The sequence below is a fragment of the Grampus griseus genome (genome assembly GCF_964374135.1).
Source record: "Grampus griseus genome assembly, chromosome: 15".
Taxonomy (NCBI): Eukaryota; Metazoa; Chordata; class Mammalia; order Artiodactyla; family Delphinidae; genus Grampus; species Grampus griseus.
In genome coordinates, this window is record NC_139009.1 from 80,423,510 (window position 1) to 80,439,636 (window position 16,127).

A 16,127-nucleotide genomic window follows, 5' to 3' on the forward strand; every position below is an offset into this window, starting at 1 on the left:
AGTTCTGTTGTGGCCGTCAGCATGAGCAATGAGCACAAGCGCCAGGCCAAGCCGTGCAGCCCTACTTACGGCCTCTGCACATGTCACACCCACTCATATTCTGTTGGCCAAAGCAAATGACATGACCAAGTCCCACATCAAGCAGATGAGGACATCTACTTCACTCACACCGAGGTGGGGAGGGAAATGAATATTTGCTAAACAGTAGTGCAAAAGCTCTCACAATGTTTTGTTCTTGCATGATTCTTTTTCTGGCTCTGGCAAACAGCGTTTGCTGGAAAGTGAATCAACTTTGGAGTCAGACCTGGATTCAGACCCTAGTTAGTTTTGCCACTAACTACTTGTGTGACTTTAGGTAAGTTACCTAACCTTTCTGAGCTATGTTCTCTTAGTTGTAAAAATGGGAAAAATCACATTTACCTCATATGATTGTTGGGGGAGTTAAGGCATATAACACCCATGGTAATGTTTAGTACAAAAATGATATTCAATTAATATTAGTTTCCTTTTAGGATTCCAAGTGGGCTTTTATTGTAGACATTGGCTCTAGAAAGTAAAATAATCCAACAGGACAGTGAGCATTTTCAGACTAGTTATGATACTAACCAGTTTATTCGCATGCATAGTGATGGATGGGAATCGGAATTTGGAAGTAGGAAGTGAATACTGTACTGATTAGCTGCGTCCTGATTGGAGGTGGATCCATTTCCAAGGTTTATATTAAGGGTAGGTGACCAGGACCTTTCTAGAGGAAATCAGGAGCACCTGTTCATCTACTAGCAGTGATACCTAGGATTATACTGTGGGGCCCTTTCTCGGCATGACTTTCCCCCACTTCCCTATTGTCAGATTGGGTGCAGTGAGAGGTGTGAATGGTGCAGGAATATTTGTCAGTTGGATGTGGTAATTTTCAGTTCTCGGAAGCTTTCATGATTGGATGGGATGGATTGTTCTGCATGGGAGCTGGGTTATTGCTGACTTGGGAAGGAACTTTAACTGCTGGTCCTTTCCAGGGACTGTATCTTTAAGGGGTACAGTCCTAATTCCATGGGAAGCTGCTCCTTAAGTTAGGAAAGCCTTGTGGGCCCAGAATGAGGGGTCTACGTAGTGGTCTGGGGGCTCCCTCTCAGGAAGGAAAGAGGCTTCTGATCTCTAGGGTTCGGAGCAGACCTCATCTTTTACTTTGGTTTTTCTCTTCCTGTTTTGTCCTCAACATTTTAATTAAACTGAAATAGTAAGTATGGACTGAGAAAATCACATTAGAGTAAAATTTTTCACTGAGGGCCTGGCACCAGCCTAAACAAAAGTCAATCATTTTGGCATTGATGTGGCTAGCTCGAAATCTGGACTCATCGGTGAAGCTGACAGTGGACTCATTTTCCACGCCAGGCTCTTCAGAGTTGAGAATGCAAGACATCCAGTGGTAGGATGAGCACCCAGGCTGATGGCCGTGGTTGGAGCTCTGAGCTCCCACTTCAAGCCAGAGCTGGTATCTTATACCAGAGGAGGAGGAAGGGGGGGAGGGGAAGGAAGAAGAAGAGGCAGATGCAGACACTTGAGGGGCAGTCTTAACTTTAGCGTGTTTCATATGTACAGCCACAACCCACAGCTCAGGACCCCCTCATGGTTCCAGATCAGGGTTAGGCAGCTGAACACCGTTCACTTCTAGCCCCGTCTCCCACCATCAGCCATCATTAGTAGATCTGTGATCGCCTCTTCCTTCTGAGCCTGGACTCCCCTCGGCCAGCTCAGCTCAGCATGCTGGCCAGCCTCTGCTCCTTGAGCAGAAGCGGCAAATAGGTTCAGTTGCTGATCACCATACTTTGCTCATGGGATAAGAGAAAGACTGCAATGAATAAGTAAAAAGGAGTGAGTTTTGGAAAAGATGAAACTCTAATTTGAAAAGATACATCTACTCCAATGTTCATAGCAGAACTATTTACAATAGGCAAGACATGGAAGTAACCTAAATGTCCATTGACAGATGAATGGGTAAAGAAGATGTGGTACATATATATGATGGAATATTACTCAGACATAAAAAGAATGAAATAATGCCATTTGCAGCAACATGGATGGGCCTAGAGATTATCATACTAAGTGAAGTAAGTCAGAGAAAGACAAATATGGTATCACTTACATGTGGAATCTGAAAAACGGATACAAATGAACTTATTTGCAGAACAGAAATAGACTCAAAAACATTGAAAACACACTTATGGTTACCAAGGGGGGAAGGGTTGGGGAGGGATCAGTTAGGAATTTGGGATTAACAGATACACATGACTATATACAAAATAGATAAACAACAAGGGCTTACTGTACAGCACAGGGAACTATATTCAATGCCTTGTAATAACCTATAATGGAAAAGTATCTGAAAAAGCATATACACACACATATATGTATAGTATAACTGAGTCACTTTGCTGTACGCCTGACATTGTAAATCAACTATACTTCAATTTTCTTTAAATGGGGAAAACAGGAGTGAATTTCAGGTAATAGGAAAAGACAGTGTTTTTCTGAGAGTGTTTTTGTTTGTGTCCAGTACTTCTGGCAAAATGGTGTTAGAAAATCTTTTCTGCTCAACAGTATTATTCTGAAGTCCGAAAATGGTGTAGCTGTAAAAATTGGATGATTCTACCTTTGGAAACTGCAATTTTTTGTGTGTTGGTGGAGAAAAATGCATGAACGAAACTCAGTATTACAAAACCAAAATTTATGTGTTTTAAGGTATGTTCAGGCTGACAGGCTTAAGGAGAATAAACAACCACGTCCTCATTCTTGGAAGACACTTGTGATCTTTAACTCGATATTTCAGGTTTGCTGGCCCATCACTCAGGCTTGACTTGGCTTCTTTGCTTCTAAGCTCTAATTTAATATAGAAGCACTGACTGGCGCCTGTTTATGGGCTACTGAGAGCAGTTCTCTCAGAGGTCTCCTTTCTGCTCCCTAGACCTCAGTTTAATTCAATGGATGGAGCTGGAGCAGCTGCACGTCCAAAATCGCTGCCACATTCCAGTGTACAAGGCTGAGACTTTGTCTCCGAAGTCCTGCTCCTTCTAATAATGGCTTGTCTTGGATTTCTTGAGACAGTCCTCTTGTTGGCAAAGCATTTATGAAACGCCTTCTGTGTGCTTTAGTGTCTCCCTAGGGGCGAGGAGGAGATTCAGAAGGAATAAAAGACAAGTTTCCTCTTCAGGGAACTCTAAACTCTTAGGATATCAATTATGCTTCTGCTTGATGATTTCCAAGTTGCTCCTTCACAAAAAGGAGGGGATATATGTATACGTATAGCTGATTCACTTTGCTGTACAGCAGAAACTAACACAACATTGTAAAGCAATTATGCTCCAGTAAAAATTAATTTAAAAAAATAGTAAAAGTGGGAAAAAAACGTTGCTCCTTCCCATCACAGCTGCAGGATCTCAGTTTAGGATTTAAGACTTGCCCACCTACACTCAACCCTCTTGTTCCCTTAGTTCACACCTTCACCTAATGTGTAGGAAGGTCTAGTTTTCCCCACCAGAGAGTAAGTCCCTTTAAGGGCAGGGACCCCCTGTATTTTTTTCCCCCATAGTGGGTTTAAATCCTGGGTTCCTTGTTTATTCTTAGCCTGTCACCAGGACCCCTGCACTGCTCACTGGAACCCTCTCTTGGCACCGGGCCGTGGTGGACTCAGCCCAGTTCTTTAGTCACCAAGATAATCAATCTCTTAGAATCACACTGAAATAATCAAGTGGGTTCAGACATCCTGCATCACCTAACAAAACACTGAAGCATAGAGAAATCTCTGAAAAATCTTTAAAAAATTAACTTGAATTACCAGGAAAAAGAGCTAGTGTAGATTCCTGATTACATTTGAATACGCTTGTTCTGGTTTCAAGGTGAGGGATCTACTCCACATATATTACTTGAAAGTGGAGCATTGTGCTGAGCTCTGGGGTTACAATGATGAAAAAAGGGGGTCCCTCTCTTCAAGAAGCTGATGTTCTGGAGCAGCCTACAAGGTGTCAGGGATGTACCAAGGAGAGTAGTTACAAAAAGGGATAAACGTAGTTCTGTCCTCAAAGTAATAACAGTTTGATAAGGGATGCAGTATGCCGATAGTAGAAGCTCAACCCTGGAGCGCTCTCAGAGTTAGTAAAACCCATCGGGCCTGCCCGTGGGTGACCGCCCATCCCAGCACAGGTAGATTACAGCTAAGCAAGCAGGTGTGTGCTACAACTCAGCAGAGTGCAGCTCACCAACCATCATCGTCTACAGATCACAATTACAAACTGGGTGGTTTCCATACCAGGAAGAGATGAGCCTATAAGCCCCTTGAAGGAAACTAAAAGCAACCAGTACATAACAGATGAGGTTTGCTTACACAAATCCTGCATTGTGGTAATTTTTGAGGATATACAAGGACAGTGCTCCACATGGGAAGAGTACGGGGAGGGGGAGTTGGAGACAGACAGACCTGAGGCCGAAGCCTGACTTTATCACTTATTAGCTGTGTGGCCTTGGGCAAGTTCCTTAACTTCTCTGAACTGCAGTTTGCTCATCTGTTAAGTGGGAGTGATGAGCCCTACTTGGGTGATGGCTGTAAGAACAAATGAAGTAGTATGTTTAAGTGCCCAACATAGTGACTGGCACATAGTAGGTACAAAGTCAATTTTACTTTCCCCCCCCTTCCTCCCTCTTTTTGTATCAGCAGGAAGCAGCCATTATGAAATACATCTAAAATAAATGACACTCTTAGAAATAGTAGAATATTGTGAACCATATCAATGAGAGTGGCCTGGAACGGGATCTGGAAGATGGTATGTCAAGGACTCTCTGACACCTTGAAGGTCAGACACAAAAAAGAGCTCTGACTCTTTAGGAGCATTTCTTTAGGGCAGAAATAGGGACATCAGGGTATTAGAATACCATTCCCAGAAATCACCCAACTTTTTTGTTTTTTCTCCAAGCATATGCTGGATAGAAATGATAGAAATAAAAGCTTCGCAAACTTTTGTTGCAAGAGACTCACGGGGATGCTTGTAAGAGTCCAATTTCCTGGATTCCCACCCTCAGAGTGAGTCTGGGGTGCGGCCTAGGAATCTGCATTTTGATAAGCTGATGGGGGGTTCTGACACAAGTTCTGAGGACCACACTTTGGGAAGACCACCCTGGAGGGGGAGCCGCTTCAAAGCTCACACTGTTTCCTATTCACTCTGTATTTCCAGTGCCCAGATATCATGGTCGTTGATTGAGTTTTGTTGAAGAAATGAATGAATGGTGACTCTCCGAGAAGATGTCCTGTTGTGAAAAGGATATTTTTAAATGATTGGCTTCCTGGTTTCTAGGTTAGTCTCTTGTGAGTTTAGAGTGAAATAATGAGTCTCCTAAAACTTACTCATTCCTGAATGACCTGGCAGAGCTGGGAAGAGACCCCTCTATGTGAGTGAGACCCAGTCCCCAGTAGCCCATGTGACCTACCATCCCCGAAACAGGTTTCCATTGAGGGCAGGAGGCAGAGCAGATACTAGCGTGGGATCACTCCCGCAAAACAACAGTCCTAGCCTTACTGTTTCTCTCTTGGTTCAGAGTTGGTTGACAGAAATCAGTGAGCAGCCCTGTGAGCATCTTATAATTCTTTTGGGCACTGTAAGTCCCTTAGAACCGAAAGAAGTGCAGGCCTTTTATGTGATTAGGAAAGCTGAAAAACAAAAACTTTGATAACTTTGCTCTAAAAGAAACTCATAAAGTTCCTTCGAATTTACCATTTCATTAAAACACTTACCTTTGAGTTGGTGTCTTCTGAACGGCATTAGCGATTCTAAATAGAATAGATTTATCCAACTAAACTTTATTCGTGGGCATTTTGGGCATTTTCTCTTTAGATATTGCTTCTCTATTCTTGTGCCTGTGTCTTTATCACCTGTTTGCTAGTAGCCCACAGAGTCTGGGGTCATGCTTCTTACTGAGTTTTGTGGAACACTTGCTCCCTACCATGGGGAGAAGAGTTATGGTTTATATACAGGTTTTCTATGTGAATATTGGACAATTAGACTGCATTCCATTTGCACTTTACAGTGTTATACTTAGAAGAAAGAGGCCCCAGGAGATGGTACCATAGCCGCCTATTAAGAGTTGTCCATACTTGATATTTGAAACTGCTTTTAAGGCATCATGATGTTTGTGAAACACATATATTCATTGTCCCAAGAAAATATTAGACATTTATCAAGATGGTGAAATGACTCTATTTGCTTTAAATTCATTAATGGTTAATTTCCATAGGGTGAGACTGAGCAAAATATCTTAATATGTAATTAAAACAAGGAACTGGGAATGCTTCCATTACAACAAAAACTACTGATTTCACCACTTTCAATCCCTTTATGGATATAATATACACCCTTTTACCAGATGCATATTGTATTTTTAGGTCTCTGGGGATTTTAATTACCTCATTGTTTATTATTATTTTTAAATGTTATATCACTTTCTGAAAATAGAGGTGCTGTGTTTTCCTGAAAATACTGCCTTTTATAGTCATATTCAACTCTTTCAGATCCTCAAGACTGAGTAGGCATTTAGGGCTCAGGCAGTCAGCAGAGTCTCCACCCAGGGGGGCCAGTTCTTCCCCCAGGAGTCCTGGCGATGGGGAAAGGGCCACAGCAGGACTCAGGGGGTGGTCTGGGATTCAGGTTGCTGAGGGTGGTTTTAATTTAATTTAATTTAATAGCCCTTCCCTTCCTTCCCCTGGTATTGCTAATATTTCAGATACGGGGGTGAGGGGGTGGGGACCTTGCCTTGCTGTGGCACGAGGACCTAAAAAGAAATGACTTACTGCTCTAGGGCATGTCACTGTTAATGTCTGGAACACCTAGGGTATAGCCATATGCTCAAATGATATAAATCTGTTAGCATTTAGAAGAGTTTCTTGCATTATTGGGGGTTGTCGGTTATGGGACAGAGCAATCCCTCGAGGAGAGAATGCATTAGGTGCTCCGTCATTGTTTCTTTGTAATAAAGAAAAATGAAAAGAAGGAAGGATAGGAATCCTTACTGGAAACCCTGGACCCTGTGCTGAGTGCCGTGGAGGATACAAAGAGAGAAGAGACATTCTGCCCTTGCAAACATAAACCGTAATCCAACACAGCAGACTGATACTGCAGGAAAGCTGTCGATCACAGCTCTCGGCCCCAGGATGGCCCTGGACCCACCGCTGAGTGGTGAGCTGTGCTGTAAGCAGCTGCTTACTAAAAATAAAGCTTCGTGTTTGTGAAGGATTGACTTAAATGAGCCTGGATTCAAGGTCTGGATACACTAATTCACCATCTCCGGCTGATGCTTCTTTATGCTCTTTGGAATTGGAGGTTGGCTGGCCAGGCAGCCAGGAATTGCATATGGCGCCAGCCTCTTTAATTGCGTGTGTCCTGGCAACAAAAGCACCGAGAGCAGTGGCTGTGGCTGGTTCATTTCATGGGAATTGAAAAGGAACAGGAGGCAGATGGCTGTTTCCTGGGGTGGCGGGGCAGAGTTTGATGGTGGAGTCAGGCTGCTGCCTTGAATGAAGGGTGGGGCTGGGTGAGTGCAGTGGAGGGCTCTGAGCCCCCTGATAGGGAGCACAGGGGAGTGCAGGGGCCCTGGAGGGCTGGGAGGATGGTGCTCTTACTGGGCTCATGGTGACAGACTATTAGAGGGGGTGTCCTGGCGGGGGCCTTGAGCCCTGGATTTGAATGCCAGCTCAGGGTTCACTGGCAGTGCCCACCCACCACATATACTAAGCGCTCAACAAATATTTGCCACGTGAATAGATGACTGACTTGGACTCTGACAACTGGACTTTATCCTACAAGTGAGACAAGCAAGATTTAACCGGGAGGTAGTGTTTGGTGGCAGGTGGGTCTCCTTCATATGTTAAACAAGCCAGTCAGTACCGCGTGCTGACAACAAACAGCAGCTTGATGTGACGTCACCTCCAGCTAGTGTCAGCATTCTGTGAGCCTTCAAGTGGTCACCACAAGGCCTATGGGGGATGTCAGGGGTTGGGGTGGGAGGGGGCCGCTGGGGTTGGAGGATCTTTTAGGTCACCTGGGTGTCTGTCTGAGGAACCATATCCTGTCTCTGTGCACGGCAGGATCCGCTGTGGTTTCATCTCCTTTCTGGTTTGGCCTGGAGAACTTCAAACTCACAAAGCTCTCTGAATACTGCAATCTCCTGTGCCCTGTCCTCCACGCTCTTCTGTTTCCAGTGGGGCTGTCCTCCTTGGCTGCAGCCGTCTGATTTCCCAGCTAAGCTCCTTAGAAATGACCCAGATAAAGATGGCAGCCCTTCCTGACTGCCTGTCGAATAACTTGAAATAAAACCTCTACCTTCTAAGTTAGGCTTTTTTTTTGTTGTTGTTGCGGTACGCGGGCCTCTCACTGTTGTGGCCTCTCCCATTGTGGAGCACAGGCTCCGGACGCACAGGCTCAGCGGCCATGGCTCACGGGCCCAGCCGCTCCGCGGCACGTGGGATCCTCCCAGACCGGGGCATGAACTAGCGTCCCCTGCATCGGCAGACGGACTCCCAACCACTGCAGCACCAGGGAAGCCCTAAGTTAGGCTTTTTATTGCCCGTGGTTTTTCTTGTCTGCTAGCTGGTTTTGTTTCATTATGTTTTGTTCTTAGAGCAGACCAAGTTAAATGGGTGGTTTTGAGTTGTTTTGTTTTCTGATCACCAGCGTAGGAATCTGTAGCTGCCGGATTATAACGACTAAACCAGTGGAGTGAGAGTCTGATGACTGCTTGCTCAGGAGAGCACATCCCGGGTCACTGCTGCCCCTTAAACGCACTTTCCTGTCCTCGGATCAGCCAGCGGCAACTGTATTTCCTTGGAAGTTTTTCCTTTGAGGCTGAAGGAGTAGTCTACTCCTTCTTAAGATGTTATTGACAAGCCTGGGGGAAATGGAAAGCCTTGACTCATTTGAAACTTTTAAAGAGAGAATTCTGCTACTTAACACCTCCAGGCTAAAGCAAGCAGCTGGAAGCCAGTTTTGCTTTCACAGGGTCAGAAAATCCTGGGGGCTCCAGGTTTGCGATGGGTAGCAGCCTGCGATATTTTTGGAGTTCCAGCGTGGAGCTGGGTACTCATCACGTTTCACTCCTCGGGCTATTGATGGCTGTGGAGCCCTGGTGGCCATCCATCTCTGTCAGGGCTTGTCACTTGCTTCTTAATAAATATAGCTATTAATACTCTCTCACTTGATCTGGCCAACTTCAGGAGGGCCAGAGCTCTGGTTTCCCTTAATTCCGCCCCACCCTTCCGGACTACATTTTAAAAGTCAGAAACATCAACTCTGGTCTGCCCTGGTAGCTTAAGGTCAGTCTTTTGGCCCTGGGTGGACGAATCTCCTGGGGCGGCCCCTACACGTGATGGCTGTTCTCTTTCTCTGTGGTTGTGGGATCTCAGGCATCTGTGGACTGTTCAGTGGGATGCCATCAGCAGCTTGGGTAGGGACCTCTATAAACCAGCCGTCCCTTTTCCAGGACACCTAGTCAGGGTGGCTGAGTTGGTGCAGTTACACCAACTTGGGTTTGACACCCTGCTCTGCCACTCTTGAGGGTATGACCTTGGACAACTAACTAGCTCCACCTCAGTTTACACAGCTGGGAAATGGGGACAGGAATAGAATTTGCCTGGAGAATTGTGAAGAGAGATGAGAAAATGTTTCGAAAGGCCTAAGCACAATGCCAGGCACGTAGCAGATACCCCAAAAAGGTGTTTATCATTAGAGAATCGGGACTCAGCTTACTTAAGTAATAACAGCATCAGTGTTCTCTGAGCCGACTGTACACAGTCTGTGAAGTAGATTTCTTGTGCATGTTTGTTTTTAAATAAATTTTACTGGAATGGAGTCTTTAAAACTAGAGAATACGTCTGCTGAATTCTTGTCTGAGCAACCCTTTTAGAAGCACCCCAGAGCAGGGACTCCCCTGTAACCCCCACGATGCCGTGAGTGGTGCCAGGCTGGCGGCTGGGCCCGTGGCTGCCACTGAAAATGGGTGAGTGGCATCTTCTAAGCACGGTTGCCTGTTAGAGTCACTGCTGGCCTCGTACGCACAGCGGGCTCTGGTGGAGAGAACTGTAGGTTCCCATACAGTTGTAAGAAATAACAGAAATGCCCACATGCTCTTTACTGGGTTTCCCCCATGGTAGCATCTTGCAAAACTATAGGACGGTATCACAACAAGGATATCGATATTGATGCTCTCAGGATACCACCCCAGGTTCCCACGTGTTGCATTTTATAGTCATACCCATCCCCCTCCTGCTCCTACACCCTCCTTAACCTCTGGAGGTTACTAATCTATTAGAGCCAGGATCCTGGTGGAGGCAGAGCCTCTGTCCCAGCCTTGGACCTCTTACCCATGGGATGAACGTCTATTGACTGATGGCTAAAATGATACAAATGTCTATATTAATTAAGCCATATCATTAAAAAAAAAAATGTCATACAGCCAAACCAAACCCTTAACTGAGACAGGAGAGGTCCAGAAAAGGAGGCCAAAGAATTGTTATTACATTAGGGAAAAATAGAGTTGTGAAGGTGGTTTCAAAGAAGCAGGGAATCTCAGCTTAATCAAGAGAGGTGAGGGGTTGTTACTTCCATATACCGTTGTTTCCCTTGCTCACAGTGATCACCCTGGCTTTTATTGGGTGCCTTTGAATATTTTTATTCTTTATCTTATTTGAGTATTATCAATAAATTCATCTTAAAATATCCTGACTGCCACAAATATTTACTTTATAAGGATTTATTACCTCCTAAGCTCTGCATTTACGGTTTCTTGAGATGACAGCGTTTTCTTAGGGATCTCACTTCTGAATCTCAGAAAGACGTTAGTGGAGCAAATGGAAGAGGGTGTTCAGAAATATTCTAGAAACTTGGCCGGGCTGTGCCAGGCTTGCTAGGACCACCAGAGCATTCTGGGGCCTTCCACAGCTGCCTGCTCACACGTGTTTCCCTTCCAGGAGCTGGGGTCAGAGAGGACGTGTTTCTCATCTGGAGGGAGATGCAGGAAGCCAGCAGCACGTTGGCCCAGATCCAGAGTCTGGTGGCTGAGCCTCCCAATACTGACGTGGCCACAACAGATCACGGTGGGTGCTGTTTACGGGCACGAGTGTAAAAGAGTCATAACTGCTACTGGTTGGGGATGGGGGCTGTTTCCATGTTCCTTACTTACCAAGGAGAGCTCCTTAGCCCAGCTCCTGAGGGGACTCTCCAGAGCTCTGCTGTGCTCCTTGTGTGTGTGTGTGTGTGTGTGTGTGTGTGTGTGTGTGTGTGTGTCAGTGTGTGCACATGTGTGTGTCTGCAGTTTGTCAAAGCAAAATCAGAGTTCTATTCAGGAACTATTGCAAGAGGGGAAAAGAGACCTCAGTATGGAAGTGGGCTCAGTTATGAATAAACATGGACCAGTGGGGATTTACGGGCAAGGAGCAGGGTGGAGGGTTGGTGGGTGGAAAATTACCAAGAAGAAACATCAGGGTTAAAAGGGGATTTCTGGCTAAACCTATCTGACAGGATTCTTGCTGAAGGCGGGCCGGGGTGATCAGACATCACCTGGGGGACAGGGGGAATGAGGAATTTGCTCAGGTATGGGGGGTGGGGGATCCGGGTAAACTGTCTTCTCAGGATTTTTGCTAAAATTAGGCTATGCAAAGACAAACACGGAAGTCCATAGGTCAAGATCCAGTTGAAAAGAGGATTCAGAGGAACCTGGGTTTGGAGTGAGAAATCTGGTTGTAAATCCCAGCTCCATCACTAGATTAACCTGAGTCTATCTCTTTGAGCCTTAGTTTATTCTCCTGTTAAATAATGATAACATCAGTCTTAAGAGATTATTGTAAAAATTAAGTAAAATAATGCATGCTTTGCACCAAACAGGTACTTGGTAAATGTTAGCTCCATCTTTTCTCTTTCACAGTTAGGGCAGTGAGAATACTGATTCTTCGTCCTGAGTTCTTGAGTTAGTAAAGGATTTTCCTCTGTAGGGGACTGGTTTCATTTAGGGCACGGCTGGTAATAACAGTAGTTAACAAAGCACATACCTTACATGTCAGGCACTGTTCTAGGCACTTCACAAGTATTAGCTCATTTCATCGTTACCACAATCTTATAAGATAGCTGCTACTTTTATCTCCATTTAAGGTTAAGTAACTTGCCCAAGGCCATGCTAGAAGTAATGAGGCCAGGATTCAAAACCTAGTTCTTCAGTAAAAATACTGATGTCTGGCTCCCAACCCAGACATTCTGATTTAATCCATAAAGGATGCAATCTGGACATTGGGAGTTTTGAGAGTTCCCCAGGCAATCCTAATGTGCGGCAAAGTTTGGAAGCCCCTGCCATGCTGTATTGCCTCCTGGTACCCTGCCTGTGTTACAGAGGCATCAACAGGGGAGGAGAGCAAGAAGGCCAGGCTGGCTGGGGTCAGGGATGCAGTTGAAGAGGAGAAGCGGGGAAGGGGACACGAGTAGAGGGAGGAGGAGGTAGAAGGCATGGGTGAGCTTGCCCTGTGCGACTTAATAAATTCCTGGCAACAGTGGCTTTTTCCTGTGAGTGGGTGTCTTGACTTGGGTCTGGGGCAGCAGCAGCTGCAGTTGCTTCCCGAGGACCGGCTGTCTGGGGTTTCCAAGGAGGGGCCCAATCAGGCTTGTCTGGAGGGGCTGCTCGCTTGTGGTGACACCCGTCCCCCCTCAGCGTGAGCTTAGAGTCAAGGACTCAGAGAGTCCTCTGTCATCCTGAGAGAATGAAAATGAAGCAGGGGACCTGGGATAAGGCAAACATTCATGCCAGACAAATACTCGCTGCTAAGGTATTTGGGGGAGTGCTATGGACTGAAATCTGTCCCGCCAAATTCAGATGTTGAAGCCCTAACCCCAGTGTGTCTATATTTGGAGAAAGGGCCTTTATGGAGGTAAAGTTACATGAGATCGTAAGGGTGGGGCCCTAATCTAATAGAACTGGTGTCCTAATAAGAAGAGAAAGAGACACTGGAGACCTCTCTCTCTTCACATCACATGAGGACACAGCCGGAAGGTTGCCATCTACAAGCCAGGAAGAGATGCTTCACCAGAAACCAAACCTGTAGGCACCTTGATCTTGGACTTCCAGCCTTCAGAACTGTGAGAAAATAAACTTCTGTTGTTTAAGCGACCCGGTCTTTAGTATTTTGTTATGGCATATTGAGCAGACTAACAGAGGGAATATTGAAGCTTGGGGTAATCTTGAGGGTTAACAGAAGGTTTTTAGATGTTGTTTCTAAAGGAAACAGAAGAGCTATTGGCCTCTGTAATCTTTAGAAAGATAGATTGTCATCCCTTTGTTTCAATCTAATACACACACAGAACTAAAAACCAAAATAACTCCAAGCATAAACTTTCAAAACATGCTTTTTTGGGGGGGGGGGCTGTATTGGGTCTTAGTTGTGGCGCACAGTCTCTCTCGCTGAGGCACACGAGCTCAGTAGTTGTGGCACGCGGGCTTAGCTGCCCCGCAGCATGGGTGAACCTAGTACCCCGACCAGGGATTGAACCCGCGTCGCCTGCATTGGAAGGCAGATTCTTTACCACTGGACCACCAGGGAAGTCCCAAAAGATGCTTTAAATGTACCGTTTCTATTTTTTTTTAATTTATTTTATTTTATTTATTTTTATTTTTGGCTGCATTGGGTCTTTGTTGCTGCACACTGGCTTCCTCTAGTTGCAGCGAGTGGAGGCTACTCTTCGTTGCAGTGCATGGGCTTTTCATTGTGGTGGCTTCTCTCATTGAAGAGCATGGGCTCTAGGCGTGCGGGCTTCAGTAGTTGTGGCACGTGGGCTCAGTACTTGTATTTCGTGGGCTCTAGCGCTCAGGCTCAGTAGCTGTGGCGCATGGGCTTAGTTGCTCCGCGGCATGTGGGATCTTCCCAGACCAGGGCTCGAACCCATGTCCCCTGCACTGGCAGGTGGATTCTTAACCACTGCGCCACCAGGGAAGTCCCTATCATTTCTATTTAAAAAGGAAAATTCGGTCAGGACCTTTCCACTGTTGGATACCAAAAGAAGCTTTTGTAACCTTGCTTTGGCCCCAAAGGCCACATGTAGCGTCTGACTTGCCCCTGTTGCTGCCCACAGCCCAATGTTATTGAAGCACAGGCTGTGTCAGCCCAAGACCCTGCGTCTGCTTTGTGTGAGGGCAGCAGCCATTTTCCATGTTTGGCTGCCCAGGGCCTGCAGGCCAGAGGAGATATGGTAGCCATCTGGAGAGAGGAAGGGTAGGATGGAGGAGATCAGGTGAGCTGTCATTACACGTGGAACCTCCATGTGAATTAGACAAAGTCTTCCTTCCTGGACATAGCGGCCCCCATCTGCCCCCTGGACTGGGTGCACTGGTTCAGGGACCAACTGGCACCTATAGGACCAGGACCAGGAGGGCAGTTCCTGGCAGGGATGACTCATCAGCCTGATACCTGGAATAAGAAGATGGGGAGGCCACACAATCTGGCCGTTGGTAATTTTGACCTCTTTTAATTACCAAGAGCAGTGCATGATAATTCCCTGAGGGGAAAAAAAAACTGACAAAAATATATGAAACTTTGGTTTTTAAAGGCGCTTGACACCAAGCAACCAAGGCCAGTGGTCTCTGAGATACAGGAAAATCCAAGGTAAACTCTGATTGTCCCAGCTTAATGCTTAGTGCTCTGAGAGAGTTTCCAGGCCATGGTGTAGGGAGAAGGATCCCAGGTAGACCAGAGCAAACTTCCAGGTTTGAGAGACAGAGTTAGGAGTCCAGGGAGATCAAGATATCAAGATTTCACAGGACAAAGTACCAGAGAGGAGAGAGGTGCACAGAGAGAGAACTCTGGAAATCTGCAAAGAGCCCCTCTTGTGATTTCTGCTCAATATTGATCATTCTATGAGGAAACTACCTGAGGCTGGGGAAGATCCTTTGGAAAGAATTAGAAAGAAAGGGTTTAGAGCTCACACTGGGCCAGGAACAGTGCCTGTTCTTACTAGCCTGATTGGAAAAATTTATAAGTCACAGAGCACTGGGTAGACTACTTGGGAAGGTCTTGCCTCAGTAATGGGGACTGACTAGCCTTAAACTGAGCTCTGGGCCCTTCTAAGAAATCATCAAAGCAAGACATGAAAGTAGGGAGTTCTTTATGGGTAACTTAACTGCATCTCAGAACAAAGCTCAAGAAGATTTATAAGAATATAAAATCATCCAGTACCTAACAAGGTAAAATTCACAGCAATTGGTATCCAATCAAAGTTTACTAGGCATGAAAAGAAGAAAACTGACACAGATGTTAGAATTGGCAGAAAAAGACATTTAAACAGTTACAACTGTATTCCATATGTTCAAAAAGTTAAGTGGAGACAGGGAAGTATTTTTAAAAAATACATGTTGAACTTTTAGAGATGAAAATTTTTAGGGAAGAAAATATCTTACTTGGAAACATGCTGAATGGGATCAATGGCAGATTAGACATTGCAGGGAAAAAGATTAGTGATCTTGAAGGCATAGCAATAGAAACTATCCAAAATAAGACATACGGAGAAAAAAAAACCAATAATAAATAAAAAATAAGAACAAATAACAAAAGAGCGTCAGTGAACTGTAGGACAACTTCAAGTAAACAAATGTAGATGGAATTCCTGAAGAGAGGGGAGGAGGGAGAACAGAAATATATTTGGAAAAATAAAGATTGAAAAATTTCCAAATTTGATGAAAATTATAACTTAGAGATCCAAGAAATTCGATGAATGCCAAGTACAAGAAGATGAGGGGAACTGTACCAAAGGACATCACAATCAATTTGCTTGAAACCGCTAAGGAAGAGAAAATGTTAAAAGCAAGCAGAGCAAAAAAGACATTTTCTGTAAAAGGAACAGAGATAAGCATGACAGCAGATTTCTTGTTGCACGTGAAAAGACAGTGGAGTAACATCTTATTTTTTTTTCATTCAGTACCTTAAACTCGCAATCTAGAATTCTATATTTTGTGAAAATATCTTTCAAAAACAAAGGCAAAATAAAGACATTTTCAAATGTACAACAGCTGAAAGAATTTATTATCAGCTCATCTGCACTGCAGGAAAAGTTAGAGGGAATCCT

The 16,127-nt window shown here is 45.0% G+C and overlaps 1 protein-coding gene across 1 annotated transcript in view; it reads left to right on the plus strand.

Moving 5' to 3' along the window:
- Positions 1 to 16,127, plus strand: part of VWA3B (von Willebrand factor A domain containing 3B) — a 252,388-nt gene that overhangs the window by 112,640 nt on the left and 123,621 nt on the right. Inside the window, exon 10 of the mRNA XM_082671774.1 lies at positions 11,000 to 11,125. Within this exon, the coding sequence (XP_082527900.1) occupies positions 11,000 to 11,125 (126 nt within the window). The remainder of the gene's footprint in view (positions 1 to 10,999; positions 11,126 to 16,127) is intronic.